Below are 20,338 nucleotides of genomic sequence, written 5' to 3'. Positions count from 1 at the left end.
CCTTCCTTACACAGCAGAAGAATGAGTGAGACCAGTGTTGTTTTTGGCAGCAAATTTTGATTTTAGTTTTAGTCAGTCTCTTGAATAGTTTATTTAGTTTTAGTCACATTTTAGTCACCTGGAATGTTTTAGTGTTAGTTTAGTTTTAGTCGACTAAACAAGAATTTAGTCGATCTACAGTTGATTTAGTCGACTAAAATGTATTTTGGCGGGCCTTGATGCCGTCGTAATGACTGTTTTTACACTTGCTGAAAATAGCCGATCTACAAGCTGTAGATCGGCTATTTTCAGCATGCAACCAAGTGTAAAATGACTTATACTGGATCTCTTGTCCACTAGTCCCTTCCTGACATTTTTGTCTAGTTTGTATTTGTTGACAAAACTGTCAGTATATTTAGTCTCAGTTTTAGTTTTCATTTAGTTTCCATTTAGTTTTCGTCAGTGAAAAAAGGTAGTCGACGAACATTTTTCGTCATAGTTTTAGTCGACAAAATCAACACTGAGTGAGACCGAATGTCTGTAGATAGCAACAAGAACCCCAAAAGGGGTTCCCGCCCCGAATGGGCTAGAGCAGTGGTTCCCAAACTGTTTTGCTCGAGACCCAAAAGAGAAATGTGATGTATCATGGACCCAACTTAGTGAAAATAGACCTCTACAAGGTCTCTCACAACGTTGTAGACCAGCTATTTTCACTACTTAAAAAGAAAATATATATATATATTAAAAAATATATATTCTTTTTTTTTTAGTTGCCTAAATTAAATAAAAACTGATATTTCCTCGTGACCCATAAAAATGGTCATGACCCAGCAGACCCACTGTTTGGCACACGGCACACTCAATAGCCAAACTTTATTATGGACAAAGAGAAATAACGAGAAATGACTCAAGTCATATTATATCAGCTTAATTGCAGCAAGTTTGTTTTTGCCGCCGATGCAGCGTTCAGAGTATGGGTTTTATGGGTAAGTTTCCCATTGGCTTAGACTCTAAGCCTAGAAGCAGCCAATCATGAAAAAGTGTCCGCTATGGTCGTCACTCAGTCGTAACTGCCAGGAGGTGCAGAAAGCTCTCGTTTATGAACATCTATAATCAGTTTGTGTGCCGCAGCTTTTGCCTCAGCTCACGGTTTCACGTTGCGGTGTGCAGAGTATGCAGCCAATAAGGCTTCAAGTTGCGGCGTTCACAGTATGGGTTTTATGCTGTTCAGACTATGGGTTTTATGGGTAGGTCTCCCATTTGCTTAGTGGCAGCCAATCATGAAAAAGTGTCTACTGGTGGCTAGTATAGGTAGGTGAACATGTAGTCCAGGCGCTTTTCAAGAACCTGGCAAAAAAACATTTTGGCTAATGCCTTATTCCGTTAACAACCATGCAGCCCCTATATATGCTACCATCTAAGAAAGACCCCCATGTGACAACAAATTCTGTACTACAAATATGTAGGGGACTATTCATGTACCTAATAATCATCTGCTCTGACACCTAGTAGTTCTGTACTGACAGGAACACATGCTAGTAAGTTTAGTACCCTGGGTCACAGGTGCAGGTCACATGTCACTAGATTCGCCGAACGCAAACGAAAATAAAAGCCTGACTACCGAGGCTACTATAGATACAAAGCTTACATTCCAGTGGAGATACACACTCATTCAACACGTAGCCGTAGACTAAAGTAGTAATTATAATGAAATAAAAAAAGTAAAATGGTCTTAAGTAATGTAAAATATACATGATTAGAACATGCTTGAACATTCATTGACAATTAAAGGACCACTTCACCACTTTTCAACTTCTCTTCCTATTATTGGTCCTAACTAATGTTCATGATAAAATACCACCATTTTTTTCTACTCAGTCTGTGTCTCATAGGAAGGCTGTGGGCAGTTCAGAAACCCGTCCACCAGTGACATCATCGATGGTGAATCCAAGCTAATAGAAACGGCAGGCTTTCTTTTCCTGAAAAGTTGCAATGCAAAAGTTGAAGCCATCGTTCTCACGATAATACAAATCTAAATATATTTCAAAACAAATCTTGTTTAAAAAATAATCTGCCTAATAATGATGTCACTGGTGGACGGGTGTCCGAACTGCCCAAAGCCCTCCTATGAGACACAGACTGAGTAGGAAAAAATGGTGGTGTTTTATCATGAACATTAGTGAGGACCTATTATATGAAGAGATGTTGAAAAGTGGTGAAGTGGTCCTTTAAGGCCTAATATTTCTACAATGTAAATATGCTAATGTTGGGCTGATAATGATGTACCATGCATTATCAAATCATGTATCTTTCACATCACTTAAGACCTTTTTCCAAATTCTTTTATCATCGAGGTACCCACTCCCTAGACTGGAGTTTCTTATGTCAGCGAACCACATCAATTTGTTTTGTACATGTAGGCTATAGGCTTTTTTATTGACACATGCCATGTTATTAAATAGGCATAAGGCTGTTAGGAATGTTACTATTAGATAGTATGTTGCGTATACAGATTAAAGGTTTGACATGTATCTGGAATCCTATTTTTAGTTTGTCGCATTTAATTGTTTACTTTGCACTATATTTCCATGACCTGTAGGCTCGGCTTACTGTAATTTGTTGACTAGGGTAACTTCATACCACTTGAACTTTGTAAGTGACTCTGGAGTCTGGATAAGAATGTATCAATGCATTTAATGACGGTTCCCACCCTATGGTGTCAAATTCATTCAAGTTTTACTTATTCTCGAAATTACACTGAGTAATCAAACTCATTTTCAGTGTCGTCGAGTAATACAATCACATAGAAAAACATCACAATACATCAGATCAGGAAAAGAAAAACAAAGGGTATACATGTGAATTACATAGGTTTACAAATAAAAAGCGTTACGTATTGTGGGGGTCTGTATGCTCACCAAGGTTTTAAAACCAATGTGGTCAATTTTAATGTCTTTGTAGGTCGTTCCATCATGTATTAGGGCCACAGAAGCTAAAGGCAGTTTAGTTCAGAGTTAACTTTTGGTACCTTGAATTTGGGGAAATTACTTGACCGGGTGTGGTAGAGTTCAGAGTCCCATTTCAGGAAAGATGAGATGTATTTAGGACAATCTCCAAGCATAGCTTTATACAAGAACAGGTGCCAATGCAGTTCTCGTCTCTTGACTGTCAGGGAGGGCCATCCAAACTTGTTATATAAGATACAATGGTGAGTACCATAGCTGCCTATCACCTGTAGTAAATCGAATCGATGAGTGATAAACAGAGTCTAGGGATTTAAGAGTGGATGCTGCTGCATGTCTATAGATTATGTCCCCATAATCCAAGACAGACAGGAACACTGCCTCAACTACCCTCTTTCTGCTAATGACAGGAAAACTGTCTTTATTTCTATACAAAAAGCCAATTTTCTGTCACAATTTACCAGCAAGGACCTCTACATGGTGTTTACAATTTACAATTTAGGCATTTAGCAGACGCTCTTAATCCAGAGCGATTTACATTTATCAAGAACAAAAGCATGGGAATACATCACATATATAAAAAGCATTTATCAAGAAACATGCGTAAGCTAAGAACGTAGCTAGAACATATCTATATAATGACACTGTACATATAAACTATACATATATACTATACTATGCTGTACATATATACTATGAAGTGCTATGACTACATACAATGCAATTATTGTGCTGTCTACATAACATGCTATAAGTCTGTATCAAATGCTATCTAAGTCTAAAAAGTGCTGTCTAAGGGGGTAGGGTGAGTGCTATGGGCCATGGTGGAGTCTGAAAAGGTGCAGGTTTTCAGACTACGGCGGAAGATTGGGAGTGATGCTGCAGTTCTGACTGCAACGGGGAGTGCATTCCACAGTTTTGGAGCCAGAAGGGAGAAGAGTTTGGGACGTGTGGAGCGTTGTCCCGGCGTTTTTAGTGAGGGTACTTCCAGCTTCCCTGCATTGGCTGATCTGAGTGCGCGGGAGGGTTTGTAGGGTTCAATCATACTTGCAAGATATGGGGGAGCCATACCTCTGGTTGCTTTGAATGCCAGCATCAGGGTTTTGTATTCTGTGCGAAACCCTGATGCTGGCATTCAAAGCAACCAGAGGTATGGCTCCCCCATATCTTGCAAGTATGATTGAACCCTACAAACCCTCCCGCGCACTCAGATCAGCCATGTTTAAAAGTAAGTCTCTCATCAATCCAAATACCAAGATATTTATACTCTGTGACTCTTTCGATATCAACTCCATTCATAGAGATAGACAAGACAAGATATGCAAATGTCATTATAGGAGATATTTTTGGCTCTGGAGAACAACATGAATTTTGTTTTGCTGATGTTCAACATCAATCTGAGACCAATAAGAGCACCCTGGAGGACGTTAAAAGAAAGTTGTAGGTCTTCCATTGCGACTTGTATAGAGTCTGAAGTACAATAAATGACTGTGTCATCTGCATAGAGATGACAGCTACAGTTATTTAAAAATTAGGTGATATTATTTATATATTTATATTCTGTGGACCAGGCCTTAACCTCGCTTCACCATTTTTTGATTGATTGAAATATTTATTAACAGTTTGCAGAATTACAGTACATTTCAAGCACAAACTCAATACAAAGGCTGTTAACTGTGAGTGGACGACCCAATTAAGCATTACACTTGTTTCCAATAGGGTCCACCATGTTCAATTCATCAAAAACATTTAGAGACGTACAAATAGACACTTCTATATAGACAAAGAACAGAACAGGAATTCATCATAATGGAGGTAAAAAGGGATTCACGTTCAGCTCCGTTCATTTGTTTGTTTTCCTTGGAGGAGCTGCGTTGGGTCCCCAAACCAGACTTTCATCCAGGCCGAATAATCACTTAACCTACTTCACCAATGGCAACAGAACTAAGGGGCAGTGGATTCTGGCCTGGGACATGTAAAATATCACCTGAGCAATAAACATATTAGTCTTATCTCCGTACTTCCGTGCTTAACAAGGAATACATTTGTTTGGTGACTTCAGAAAAGACATCCATCCGGCATTCTATTCATGGCATACCATGTTAATGTCTAAAAGACACAACAATAAAATATTGTCGAACACATAACATAAACATATGTTCACATTGCCAAAGCAAGTGTCAAACTATAATAAAACAGTTGAAAATGGGGGAAGTATAAATTGGAGGTGGTATTGAGTAAACAGAGCTATGTCACATTGCATCATCTATATCTATTATACAATTGAAAAGGTGTGCCCAAAACGCTGTTCGCACCCAGGAACAAAAGGCACCAGCTACTACGTCACTGACACACTGCAACACACACTGCAACAACCCACTAAACACACTAACACGTCACAGACTTACCCTCCGCGTCGATCCATGGCTATCTCCTCATGTCGCGCAGCACGCCCACACTCAACATCACCCGCGTAAAAATTGTCATTGCACTGCCACTAAAGCCGCCTCCCGTCCAGACTCACAAACAATATCACTATCAATAATAAACACAAACACGCCACAAGCACCGACACCCCCGCCTAATTTGTTGCCAGGTCTATGAAAACAAGCCCAGACAAAATGCCATTCAACACGCTACTTACAACTCGCTTACAATTCGCGGACCTGGCAACACTGCATCCTGTTTTCCCATTGGCTACGGTTGCTACAACACGCATTTGCACTGCATGCTGGGAGCAACACAGCTTAATGTAGGGGTCACCGATTGCTGTGCTACATCCCCCTCATGTTCTCACCACCCCGTTCGGCTACACCACACACACTAACCTACACAATTCTCCACATGCAACACCGGGCCCTTATTGCCTAGCCCCCTCACATGGCGATCCCCACGCAGCAAAACACAGGCCAGCCAGCCACACACACACACCCACACACACACAACGGCCACGTTCGGAAATATCGCACTGAGCGCACTGTGCAAATGCAATGCAAACTAATAGGCGAGTGTGCTTCGGTGCGGTATTTCCCAACGCGCCCATCTCATCGACACAACGCGCGCAGTCGGATGCCAAGCTCTTCCGCGCATTATTCCTTTCCCAGTCTCACCACACCACGGACTCATTGTAACCTTGCATCAGTGTCACTGCAGACACGTAATCACACTGTGGAGGATTTGTGACTGAGTGACTGTGTGTGTGTGTGTGTGTGTGTGTGTGTGGTTTGATTTCAGCATGTTTTACACTGCACAGTTGCGCAGTGCACACCATGGGACAAATCGGCTTTTCACCCCCTGCCACTGTGCCCACAAATGCATGTACAAGAGGAAAACAATCTAAACATTATATACTAACGTCAGCATCGGGCAGATTAACACACACAAGCGTTATTAGTTGAGTTTTCTTATTGAAGTGCCTCTGAATTGTAACTGTGCGTTTATGTCAGTCAGCGATGCGATCCGTTGTTATTCAGCCACCAGCAGCACCATACGCACGGACTGGAGAGAGGCGACGTGTTTCTCTCCCTTCGGCTCATGTAGCCCTCATTGTAACTACAAATATTGTTCCCGAAGAAACAATGTGGGGTCACTGCAATCCAAAAGATTGTAGGCCTACTATAATGCAGTCAAGGTCCCCACAAAAATATACTACAGTATGTTCTGCTCCATTCTCAACATCTTTTGGTTTCCAAAAACAGTAACTTATTGTAAGTAAACAAAAACAGTAAAAAGCAGTTTCATGTGTGCTTATTTTAATTTCATTTCATTTGCTTTGATGTGAAAATAAAAAACAACAAATAATAATAATACCCATCCGTTAATACATGTGAAGGGCACAATACTGGGTTTACAAACACAGCTGAAACATGAAGTGGAGTCTGTCAAATCTCGCAATTTCCTTCTTCCCATTGCGCTGCAACGGAACTAGGATGAGCCGCCCGAAGGGCGGCGAAATTCTAGTATTATATATAGGTTAGAGGGTATTTAAAGCTTTTTGAAACACAGCAATAGCACCAATTATTTGCAGTCATTTTGGTACAAATAGTAGCATTTTCCCCATAGAGTATATATATAAGATTTTCCCTCAAAACTAGTCCTGTATCGGGTCATTTCCACACACACACACACACACACACACACACACACACACACACACACACACACACACACACACACACACACACACACACACACACACACACACACACACACACACACACACACGCACACTCAAATTACATGCAACAATAAACATGCACGCACGCAACCAGTTTCCTGATCCGCCCCAGACCGGATCCCAAAACCGTAGGAGACGACTTCATAAACGAGCTAGGAAATCGTCTCCTACGGACACTATATTCGCCAACAGTAGGCGTCATTCAAACGAGAAGGTGACGTCAGACAGGAACTGGGAAAGGAGGAGTTTTTTTTTTGGCTCTAACAAGATGGCGTCCCACGATGAAGCAGGAAAGAGATTTCGACACAAATAAAAACACATTTGGAACTACGACGGCGGTCGTTTTAGCGAGGGTGTCATCCGGACGAGACGTCGTCAACCGAATTTCTGCGGGATAAGGACGGGGGCAGGTTCAGGTAAAAGAGAGGCTCTCAATATCACCAGACGTCCACTCAGTTTGATTTTAAACAGGGGCGGTGGCACAGACAGCTAAAAAAGCTGCCCCATCCATGATCCGTTCGTTGGTACCGCGGTCGGTGTGTCGGCTTGCCAAACAGAGCAGTTGTTTTAAAACAACGTCATTAATATTCAAGCCTAGATAGATCTCTATTCCACAAGCTAGATCTTGTAGAAGTGGCAGTGCTCTTTTCGCCATCGAATCGCTTCATATTCATGTTCATATGCAAGCTAGTTGTACCATGCTAGCTTATCATACTGCTGTTTTTAGCTAGTTGCTTATTGACTTTGCACACATTCTTCCTGTGCGATGATCCGTGTGCGTGCGTGATCGTGAAATTTTATTATATAGTCAGTATTAATTATGATACTGGTGTGTGTGTGTGTGTGTGTGTGTGGACTGTGACTGTCTGAAGAGTTATGGATCTGCATTATTTGTTGTTGCTGTGAGTGACTCACAGCAGCAGAGCTGTGTATGACTGTGGCTTACGTAAGCACTTTCATTAGCCAGTAGACTTATTAAGTTATTATAAGACACAATTCCAATTGATTGATTGAACATTGTATTAACAGTTTGCAGAATGGGCGCAGTTAAAGGAAAGTACAGGTCAATTAGTCAATACAAAATCTGCTAAGACGATAAAACAGGAAAAAAGCACTAAGACTTGTTTACATTAGGGTCCTCCAAACACCGTGTTTAAAATAAATTACCAGTTTGAACCAGTTTGACACAATGGAAATTAGTGTGGCGTCTTGACTATTACATTTACTTAATCTTCTCAATCATCCTCAGTGTTATCACATTCACTCACTTCATCATCTCAGTCATTCTTAAGAATCTTAACAGGCCATTGTTAAATTGCTAGTTAAAATTTGAGCTTAAGTTGTTAGCCTTATAGTAGTTGCTTTGGTTGCTTTGGTTATGAGCATGTACTACATACAATACAATATATGATGGGTTACACAATGCACTATTTCACACAGTCCACATAACAAAAAATGGTAACTATAATAATGGTGAACTATTAAATATATTCTTTAAAAAATATTTCCAACTGAAGTGCATGTTAACATAGTCCGAACCACGACCATTAACGATAATGAACCATATTGTTGGGTTGATGGGATACTGTAGATTGCTTAAAGAGTGTTTTTATGAATGACATAAACACTGATAGCCAATCAAAATCCACCCAAATGTACAATGTGTCACATATTCAACACATTACTCAAGTTCAACATGTTTGTTTACTGAACATTTGGCGTTTATCATCAGTGGATACTCGCATCATGGTCACTATCTTGGTGTGGAGTGGACAGCCCTTCATTTCATGATGGAATAGTATCACAACTTGATGCAGAGAGAGAGACATGTATGATTCTCTGTGGAAAGTGGTTTCTCTGTGAGTGATGCTGGAAATGGTTGCACATTTCTATTAAAATCACTAAGTTGCATTACACAAACATCCCTCATCCTCAGTATACTGTGGGTCTGTGTCTGTGTGTTTGCTGAGTATACAGTAGCTATGGCCCTGCTGTTGATTTGAATATTGTGTGAGACAAATGAGCCACAGTGGCAGTTGTTTTCAGATTGTACACAGAACTACATACTAACTTACTGGCAACATAAACAGGCTTTGGTTCAAGGCGCTACAGAAATGCAGACCATTTATTGAAAGCCTAATTTATACTCTGTAGTCTGTACTCTACCAGCTCAGTGGCCTTGTGTTAGAGTGTCCGCCCTGAGACTGGGAGGTCGGGGTTCAATCCCCGGCCGGGTCATACCAAAGACTCTAAAAATGGGACCCAATGCCTCCCTGCTTGACACTCAGCATCAAGGGTTGGATTGGGGGTAAGTCCCTGCGACATACTAGCGTCATGTCCAGGGGGTGTACTTGTACATCAAGCTGCCTCACGCTACAGAAACAGGAGATAGGCTCCTGTCCTATGGGCTTCATGGCTCGGCAAGGCTACTTACTTTTACTACTAGTTTGTACTCTGTAGTAATACTACGATGTGTTACTTGGCATGAATATCTTATTTTCCACAGATGTAAATGAGCTCAACGCAACTCAAAACTTTATTTATATACTGTAGCGCAACGGCCCAAGGTTGTACCAAAGTGCTGCCTGAGAACAAATCAAAAAGCAAAAAAACAAGAACAGGAGAAAAGTATCAACAAATATAACACAACATAACAGGAATATAAAAACAGCATATCAAACTATAGAGCAGGATATCAAGAGTGTACAGAACGGAGCATTAAATGCCAGGGAGAAAGAAATTAGTCTTTAGTAAAGATTTAAAAACCTCCCAAGGACTGAAATGTGAAGGGGCAGGGTGTTCCATATTCTGGGGCTGGCCACCACAGAGGCTTGGTCACCTCTGGTCTTGTATTTAGTTCCGGACACAACCAGCAGCGACTGGTCAGCTGAACCACATGGCTCAGGCTGGGATGTGTGGCTGAAAGAGTTGAGATAAATATGGTAAATATATGCTGTAGCTGTAGCTAACTCTGACCCAATGGTTGTGTTGGCCCCTGTAAAATGAAATGCGGACCATTTAGGAACAGTGGTGACTCTGTATTGTAATGCCCAGTAATAATGGGACATGGTGTGATGTGATGATCATGAAATAATAACCATATTATTACACCTTAGTTGCGTCAAACTGGTGTGGTGTTAATAACCAAAGAGATAATGGCATGAAGAAGAAGTAAAAAGAAAAGGCACGTTTGCAATGTTCCTTTTCCATAATCTACATGACTCTGTGACAATTTAAGTGATTTGGAAAAAAACCCGGTCCACCCGGTAACAAGATGTGCACATGCACACGCTCTACAGTGGGGGAAGTACAACAGACCAACAGCACGCGCACCAATGCCAGCCACACTCGATCATGATTGGAGGAAGGCACCTCTCATCCTGATTGGATGAAAGCTTTGCCACCCAAAGCCCAAACCGAAACTAGGGTTTTTTGACCCCAGGGGCTCACTGGGGACAGGGAGGAACTCCTTATATGGTCAGCACACTTTATAGTAGGGAGGATTATCCAAAAAATAAGAAAAAATAAGTGATAGTTGAATTAAGTGAAATCACTGAATGTACCTTTAAGCCAGATCAGTTCAGATTGTTGACCACAGAGAATGCTTCCACTGTTATGGATCTGTTTTGGACCTCAAATGTCACAAGATGCCATGTCACCAAATCTTCCAAAGTTCTTAATCTTGCCCTGTGACATTGACTTGTTGAACCTCATGTTGTTTTCATTGGGGGAGTTTTAAGTAATATGGCATTGGTAGATTAATTCTGACACAGCCCTTGTCAGAATGTAGAGCCCTCTCTCTCTGTTAAAACTTCATGTTGAATGGGTGGCAGCCAGGAAGATTTATTTGATACATTTATTTTGCCTGTCTAAATACTGGCCAATATATTTAGAATTCCTAAATGAGAGACACATTTTAAGAAGTGAAAATTCAGCAGTGTGATGTCAAAAACCTTTCTTTTGTTCATTGTTTCCTTTCAATACGTGACATTTGGGAAAAATAACTGTTGGTGTTTTTCTTGTTGTACGTCTAGTCTACCACTGTGTGACTGTGTGTCTATAATCGTTTCAGCGTCTCTAAATGGCTGCGAGGAAGTCTGGATCAGATACCCACAACAATGGTGAGTGCCTGCCTTTTACTTCCCTCTCTGATTTATGCCAACTTACACATATCTGCTAACACTGGTATGACTTGATAACTTACATTCTTCTAACATTTGTTGAAACAATACAACTACAACGTTCTTGCCCCCCACCCGCCCAACCTTACCATTGACATGTATTTTACCTCACAGGACCCATCAGCTACCTTGATGAAGTTCCCTTTAAGATCAATGACAAATTCCGCTGCCCAGCCAAAGTGGGATTGCCTGTTGGCTTCTGCTTACCAGACTGTGACTCTCTGCTTGCTGGCATGCAGGTTAGTCTCTGGACTGGAGTATGGTGGTAGTCGATGTCTGCTGAAATGCAGGATCAGGATGATAGGATGATACTGCAGCATCACATACTGTCATGTCATGGGATGCCAGGTGCAGGTGCACCTGTCTAAAGTTTGGAATGTTTGATTAACTGCTTGACATGAACTACACCCCAAATTACTGATGCACTTACCAGTCAACAGTTTCAACCTGGTATCACACATTTTTCACACATTTTCTAAACAATAGCTAACAAAGCTATTCATCGTTTGACAAAGTAAAACAATAGGGCTTAAGTGGTTCTTGACTTTTGATTATTTTACATACTATTGATAGTTTTTCAAGTCATAGAAATTAGCTTAAAGCGCAACTCAACTTTGGTAATGGTTGGGGTTGTTACCGTGCCATGATGTAACTCCAAATACACGATCAGGTGTCTGTGTGAGAGACCTCTCAGGCACGAGCGGCGCAGCACCTCGGCCCCTCGTCGCCTGGAGATCGGCCTCTGAACAACGAGAATTCAGTATTCAGTACCACTTTGCTTTGCAAATTCTTAATTCTGTTTACAACCACACCAACAGAAATCTGGTTTTATAATACCTATACCTTCTCATCATTTCACACTATCTAAAACGGACTGTTATCTGTATTTCATTTATCAAATATCAAATTAAAATGTCTGAAAAATACACGGTTACACAAAGCCCACAAAGAAACGCAAACAAAGTGTATTCTGCCAGTGTATGAAATAAATTATACTTTGGCCTGGCATGGCCGTAGATAAAAATGATTGACACGTATATCTGGGTTATTTTGTGTAATGATTTATCCACTCTACAGTATGACTTCTCTCTGGAGAGGCGAAGTGTGCGCTGGGGCATGGAGCTGGCACACGCCAGGGCAGCAGAGGCCAGAGCAGAAGAGGCCAGACAGGCCAGACAGGAGTCAGACAACAGGGAGTGTCTGGCCCAGGACACGGAAAGCGGAAATAGACCACAGCCTGCTGCAGAGGACCATGACCCCCCACCCCCAGCGATGAACCCCGTTCTCGCAGGACTCAGCCATAATGCCATTCTCACTCCCCTGCCCGCCCCAAGCCTTGGCCCCAGGAACGCGCAACCCAGCACTCCCCAGTTGCACAGCCTCAACCTGGCCGACTTTGAGCGGGAGGAGGACCCGTTCGACAAGCTGGAGCTCAAGACTCTAGACGACAGGGAGGAGCTCCGCAGCATCCTCCAAAGTCAACCACAGCTGCCACCCCAGCCTCCTCCTCCTCCTGCTGCGTCCCCACCTGAAGCCACCCAGCTTGGGCCAACGTCACGTGGTGACAGCCCCTCTCCTCCCAGCAGCACCAACACCAGCCTCCCAGCCAAAACAGGCTTCACCCACAAATCCAATGGGCTTGTTGCCTTGCTGGACATGGACAGAGCGGGGCTGGAGTCAGACGATCGGCCTTGCAATATCCGCTCTCTGACCTTTCCAAAGCTTTCGGATCCCGGCGACTGTGACCCTGCCCCTTTAGGGTACAGCCCACTACAAGTTCCTGTCCCTTCCCATCGACGAAACCTACCGAACAGCCCACCAGCCCTGCCCAAGACCCAGGTCATTGTTGCCCCGGAGATTCATAGCCACATCAACAATGGAGCACAAAAGCAGGTGAACAATGAGCCTGTACCACATGTCTCACAGATGGGATTTTATACAAGAGACAATTCAATGGGGAGCAGGTCATTATTGGTAGCTAAATCCCGACAGGGTGATTAGACACCCTGAAGGTTTTTATTACTCAATCATGACCTGCTCTCCATTGATTATCAAACTTGTTACACGGCTACTTTAATTAATACAATCAAATTGACCAAAAAGTAACAACAAAACGATTTAAGTTAAAAGGATTTCATTGATTACGTTAATGACAGTTGTCATTATGCCAGGTGCAACGCGTCCAGTAGTACAACGCGGTCAACTCGGAAAACAAGGGGAAGTGTTGATTAAATAGAATCTGCATTGTCTATTTCTCGCTTCAAATGTTTTCAAATGGTGTACTGTTTATTTGGAAAAGACATTGTGGTTTTGTTTACATGCCGGCAATGTTGGATACGGCAACAAAAAAAATCCAGCCGTGCAGATTTATTGTGCCAGGTGCTCTGAGTCTTGAGTTCAGCTGTCATTATTCAAAACTAACGGACAGATGAATTCACTCAATTCAGTGATGACCAATCAAATAAAGCAAGTTATAACCACATTAACCCTGAAGTCCCTATTTTGGGCAAAATGACATTTTTTATTTCTTTTATTCGCTCTCTTTTAATGCTGAAATAGCAGATCTATAAGCTTGTGGCACAGTGTGAGCTGCTATCTTTTATTCTTTAATTTAAAAAAAAATAAATTACCAAGTATTTAGGATTTAAGTGGTTAGTCTTTGATTACAGTGTATAAATCAGCTGTGTATAAATCATAGTCGGCTTGCTTTCTTTTTACTCATGGATGATTCTTTTACAACCACAGACCAACCCAGGCCCTGCTGGTCTTCCATGTGGCGATGCTTTGCTCAGCATGACACCCAGCGAGCGCCAGTGTGTGGAAACCATTGTGGCCATGGGCTATTCTTATGAGGGAGTCCTTCGGGCCATGCAGAGACGAGGGCAGAATGTGGAGCAGGTGGGACGGCCTCTCACTCCACACGGCACCGAAATCTTGAGTGCTAACAATGTTGTTGCTAATAATTAAGCTGTCATATGTGTGGTATTTAAATAATCCATTCTGCGTATAGGGCACAACAAAATCACACACACACACACACACACACACACACACACACACACACACACACACACACACACACACACACACACAAAAAGTGTCATGTCAACTGTATTATATGTTGCATATGGGGCTGCTGCAGTGAAAACTAAAAAAAAGTAATATCGTATCTTATTCCCAGTCCAATTGAATAAATGTACTGCATGCACTGCAGTTTTAACTGTTGACTGAGTATGTGAATTGACCAAAGTCTTAACTGTACTACTAAGCAGTGGTGTCATGCTCGTAGAACGCAATACCACGCCGTGGTACCAGTAATCTTTGGACGTGCACGCGCAGGAACGGAACGGAGCATGTGCGTGCAGCCGTGCACACTAGAACGTGTCCCCCTAGATTCAAGAGAATCTAATCAACCTCGTGTCACCAGACTCTCCAAGACACACCAAGTACCCAGTGGTCTAGGTTTACGCCGTGTCAAGTACCGTGCCAAATCAAATGGCTACTACTTTGCATAACAGCAGGACAGCTTTAACTGTTTATACCTGAGCGCACATAGCCTATACGGTAAACATGCACACTTACAGCAGTAGGCTATGGCTCCATTAGGCTACTGCTGCTGTGTGGTGTTCTGCACACAAGAGGAATGCCGCCTCCTCCATCGAAGAACAGATTAATTCGTCCAAAGCAAACTTTTTAGTTTTGCTAGTTTGCAGTAAAGATGTTTCTCTGACTATTTTAAGTCTACTTTTGTGTTTGTGTCTTAAAACTCTCACACACTATTTAACAATAGGCGTAGGCTATATCAGCTGTTCTGTGTGCATTCTGCGATGCGCACATGCAAGCGTGTGCGTGTTTCATTAAAACACTGTGGTACCAGTAAAAAAAAAACACCATGACACCACTGCTACTAAGACCATATGGTAACTTCTTTTACCATGTCAGGGTTACAGATAAGTTCATATAGGACTTTGTAGATAAAGAAAACCATTTATTCTGATGGCAAACTAGCAGAGACAGACATGCTCGGGTGGGGACAGGTTCATGTCAAATACATGAATGAATGCTGGATTTAAATTATGACCTTAAAGTATCCAGCTAGATCACAAGACTTCAGGCAAAGGCAATTTATGACCTATGCCATTCGCAACAATGACACAGTAACTTTGAATATTGACATGCAAATGTTCTGTACATGTTATGTACATGTTATCAGCTTATAAATGAGTTATGAATTATCTCATAAATGAATACTGGGTCTAATGTGTATCAGTGTGTGTGCCACATTGCCACTTACTGTATCTCCACTAGGATGTGTCTCTGATGTACGTCGTGTATGATACAAATGTATCATTAAATATTTCCCAAACTATAAAAACATATTTTCTTGAAATGTGTCGATGTACTAATTTGGTCTGCTGTGCTGGGAGGGTGCGCAATACATTTAGAGCGTATTGGTCCAGTGGTGTGTGAGATTACCTCCAGACGGACACATTGGACAGGCAGACAGACTCACACACAGACAAACAAATGGACATGCCCTCTTATACTCTTAAATTATTATTTTATCTGTGTGAGATAGTCTTTTAGTGGTAAGGGGTTTTATGGTGTGGCTCTAAGGTTCTAGAAGTCTGTCTAGAACCTTAGAGCCACACCATAAAACCCCTTACCACTAAAAGACTATCTCACACAGATAATGATTTTAATATTACATAACGACATGTGTGTGAGACGATTTCTGCTGTGTCACGTGGTTTAACCTGCATGCATGTTGTGTCCCAGGTGCTGGACTATCTGTTTGTCCACAGCCGTCTGTGTGAGCGGGGCTTTGATTCCAGCGCCGTTGAGGAGTGTCTGGAGAGGTACCAGTGCTCAGAGGAAAAGGTTTGTCCACTTGATCTTTGGCTGAAAAAGAAAGTAAAAATTTAAAAAGATATACACAAACTTAAAACTGAAATCATGTGTCTGCATTCGTTTGAAAAAGCCTGGGTTGCTCCTGTTTTCGTCATACTGTACCTAGACCACACGACTTTCAAATTAAATTTTATATAGAGTGGCACGGTGGCACAGTCGGTAGTGCTGTCGCCTCACAGCTAGAATGTCCTGGGTTTGATTCCCACTGGGGATGCTGGGGGCGTGTTCCCTCCTCCGCGTCATCAGTGCCCGTACTCGAGGCGGGGTTGGAGAAATGGCCTTTCTGTGTGGAGTGTGCATGTTCTCGTGGGATAAAAAAATAAAAAAGATTATATATAGACATTTCACAAGTTGGATTATCTGGTATTTTTGTGCACCAGTAGAAGTCATTTGAACGGGTGTATGACAACTCTTACTTATTTAGGAGGTTTTTTTTTTCTTTCTCTCCAGGCCTTGGAGTTCCTTGAGCTTATGTCGAGGTTCGGTGAAATGGGCTTTGAGCGAGAAGCCATTAAGGAAGTGCTGCTGGTCCACAACAATGACCAGGACAAGGCTCTGGAGGACCTGATGGCCCGCGCTGCAGCCAGCTGAGTCCAGCCAGCTGAGTCCAGCCAGCTGAGTCCAGCCCCCTCCTTCTGCCCACCCTATCACACTTTGTCCTGCCAGAGGAACTAAGAGACCCATTTCCCCCCCCCCCCCCCCCCTCCCTCTGTGCTTAAACAAAATATATATCTGCACTTCTGAAGGACCGTGTGCCTTCAGTGGAGGGCGTCAAAATGAACAGTACTTGTGGTATTAATTTTTTTGTACAAGAAGTACTGGGATTCAGTTCTAGATTTGGTACGCAGGAGATTCAAGGATGGATTCAAGGACTCGTGGAAAAAGGGACTCAGACTGTGACATTTTAGAGCATGTGCTTATCGGCGAACTCCATTAAGGAGTCAATGGGCTGCAGGGCTGATGTGTGAGGATCTTGGAGCCAGGCAGGCCCATAATGGGGAACAGTTTGAACACTGACACTCCCAAGCCAACTAAAAGCTGCCATCTTCCACTGCTCAGCGCAGATCCGCAAAATAAATGTTGAACAGGACAGGGGGAACCCCCGGGGATGGATGGTTCCCTTAAGAATGGATGGGCTAATACCAGACTACACAAATCTCAAAAAGGGCACCATCAACAGACAGAGAACCAACTCCCAAGAAGTGCCCTCTCTGTCGTGGCGACCAGCTATTTCTAGTCCTCTCTCCCTGACTCACTGCTTTCATTCACTTTGCCTGTCTGTACCGAGGGGGCCCTTTTTTTCATGTCACTTTAGAGATTCTTTTCCTTTTGCTTTCGGTTTGAGGAACTGCATTAATCGATCCATAAAATCATTATAATTGTGAACTTGTAGCCTATATGTTACTGCTGCCCCGGTAGGATCTTAAACCTTCACTGGAAATATGTCCCAACACATACAAACACTTCACTGGATCAAGTACTGCACAGTCGAGCTAAGTTTTATAGTTTATTTAAAATACCACGCTAACATTTTCATTTAAAATTGGAGTGCTTGATTAAAGTACAAACCTGTATGATAAGCAAAATGACAGAATTAGTGGTTTTGATTGTCATGGGTTTTTAAATTGTAAACAAGCGTGTGAGAGTGTGTGTGTGTGTGGGGAGGGGAGGGGGGGGGGGGGATTGGCAGTTGTTTTGTGACGACCCTACAGTGCAATAGAGACATTACATAACATGAGTGACAGTAAATGTTGGGAGGTAAGATATGGTTTTCAGGCCTTGCTGGAAATGTGAAAAAATACATTGATTTCCCATACTGCTGTCATTTATTCCCTTTTACTGTATAAGATATTAGACTTCATACAACACAAACTAATTTAACAATATTAACTTTTGTTGGTTGATTTGTCAAATATTCTTAGTTGGGGCTTATATGACCATGTGGTCCCTTTTGTCCAACAGTCTGCATTAAATAATGGATCATATAACATTCACAAGAACCCAAAACGTATATCTGTCTGCTGTCGGGCAGAAACCACCTAACTCCAAATTTCAGGAAAATGATAAAACATCCAGCTCAAGTGGAGTTGGGAGGTTTTGGCCGAGGCACTTTTTAATACTTTTCATTGGTTTCAGTATTTCTTTTTAACCAACACACAGACGTAAAAAAGGGTGTTCAATAGCACTAATGTATGTATGAAAAGAAAAATCAAAAACCTGAATAATGGAGTTGGCTGGTTTCTGCCGGACAGCGACGATATATAATGATGTAATTGCTAATTCTGTGAAAATGGCAAATGAAGGATAGATTAAATCCCACAGTCTTTTATCTCAGTGTGGTATACTATCAACAAGGATTGTGTCAGACGGTACTAGTTCAAGGCTTTACAGTTAATTCAGCGCAGGGGTAAACGTGACTTAAGAGAACAGGCATTTTGTTTGAAAATCATGCAGTACCTTGTTCAAATGTCCAAAACCAGAAATTCTACATTCAAGCAGCCAGTTGGATGAGAACATGGGATGAATGATCATAATGTTTATCGAGCACTATTCGCAGATCACATTTTGATTGTTGGTGTACCACTCCCACCAGAGACTTGTAGCTATGTAGTGCCATATTGGATGACTCCATGATATATCCCTCCGCAGCGACGGAGGCATATATATATATATATATATCATAATGGTGTGATCCAATCGCTCACATAACCGTGGATTCCTACGACATCGTAACACTTTAAACATGTTTTTCCTTTTTGGCTTTTTGACTAATCTTAGGCACTCTTGGCACAAAATATTTTCAAATGGGAGTCTGTGGTCAAATACATACTATACATTTGGGGTCCTTGACATGAAAATGTTTTAGAATCATGACTGTGCTAAGGCATTTGCAAATGAATGGCCATCTGTCTCCCTGGTGAAAGGTAATGCATAGTTGAGTCAGGGTTTTTTTTCAGCACCTGATGACAAACAGACAAGGCTCTACAATAGCTTTGCAAAGCAGCAGACTCAACTAATAAGTCTTTTTGTTTGAGGTAGTGCAGAACATTCATGGCACCATACAATTTAATGTTCAGAAGCAAGCACTGATCCCACTGTGTTTGAGTCAGAAACATCAACATAATTGTATCATTCAACATGAATCCATCTTTTTTTTTTGTTTAACTTCTGTCCAGTATTTACAAGACCTGTGCTTGCATTCCAAATTTTGTTATTTGTGAACCAGATGCTGTTTTACCATTAGGCTTGTAATCTGACTAATGGTCTAAAAGGGATGAGTTAAAGATTGAATAGGATGCGCCTCAATTCCATACATTTGAAATTGTTCATACAGCAACTGTGACTGCACACAACATTGCTGCTCCTTGCTGCTTCCCCTTGGACACCTGAAGATGAAATAGAATCAACATGAAACACATCTGAGAAACGCAGATTAGTGATTTAATTGGAATGCCTTCTATCCATTTTTCCATGTAATCCACAAGTTGTACAAAACCATAAAATCCTGAGTGTTTACACTCAGGGTTTTGTGGTGTACTGTATCTCCGATCCTCTGTCTAACATGTCCATACTCTGAGACTTGGGCATCTAATGAAAGGAACCTTTAGCTGTCTTAATGGTATGTTACAAGGGGAGTGACTGTTGTTCCCACATGCTCCTGAAATGTGACTTAAAATGTTCAGTTTCCTTGTTGTGAATCATTTGGAGCCTCCACATGATTAAATACACATCTTTTTCAGTGGTGTGGCGTATCATTTTGCCAGTGCTAATGGTTTGTCTTTTGTTTTTGAGGGTGGATGTTTCGCCTTGAACAGCATCAACAATCGGTCAACTGATATTCAAATTTTAAGTTGCTGAAAATGCCGTATATGGATTCATCATTCTCTGTGGCCTGTAAAATAATTTGGCATACCCTCACACACTCTTCCCACCTCTACAGTAATGGGTATTGCTTTAGTTGTATAAATGTTGAGAACAATGCAGAGGGACCATAGTTCTACCACCAGGCATTGTCAGTGGCAGCTACAGCCAGACACATTGAACTGAGTGAGTCAGTCAGCAGAAAAAAATAACTACAAAAGTAATGGTGTCAACATAGCCTAAGTGAGTGGTCCCCTGAGACTCAC

At 41.9% G+C, this 20,338-nt stretch overlaps 1 protein-coding gene across 1 annotated transcript; it reads left to right on the top strand.

Moving 5' to 3' along the window:
- Positions 1 to 7,330: 7,330 nt before the first annotated feature.
- ubap1 (ubiquitin associated protein 1) lies at positions 7,331 to 19,950 on the top strand. The gene is made up of 7 exons (XM_079509605.1): positions 7,331 to 7,535; positions 11,192 to 11,240; positions 11,415 to 11,539; positions 12,378 to 13,193; positions 14,046 to 14,198; positions 16,080 to 16,181; positions 16,662 to 19,950. Exons 2-7 carry the CDS (start codon positions 11,201 to 11,203, stop codon positions 16,800 to 16,802), a joined length of 1,377 nt encoding a protein of 458 aa, XP_079365731.1. The 5' UTR covers positions 7,331 to 7,535; positions 11,192 to 11,200; the 3' UTR covers positions 16,803 to 19,950.
- The last annotated feature ends 388 nt before the right edge of the window (positions 19,951 to 20,338 follow it).

The sequence above is a fragment of the Electrona antarctica genome, assembly GCF_951216825.1.
Source record: "Electrona antarctica genome assembly, chromosome: 9".
Classification (NCBI taxonomy): domain Eukaryota; kingdom Metazoa; phylum Chordata; class Actinopteri; order Myctophiformes; family Myctophidae; genus Electrona; species Electrona antarctica.
The sequence above is the reverse complement of the archived record's forward strand: the minus strand, read 5'-3'. Positions and strand labels throughout refer to the sequence as shown.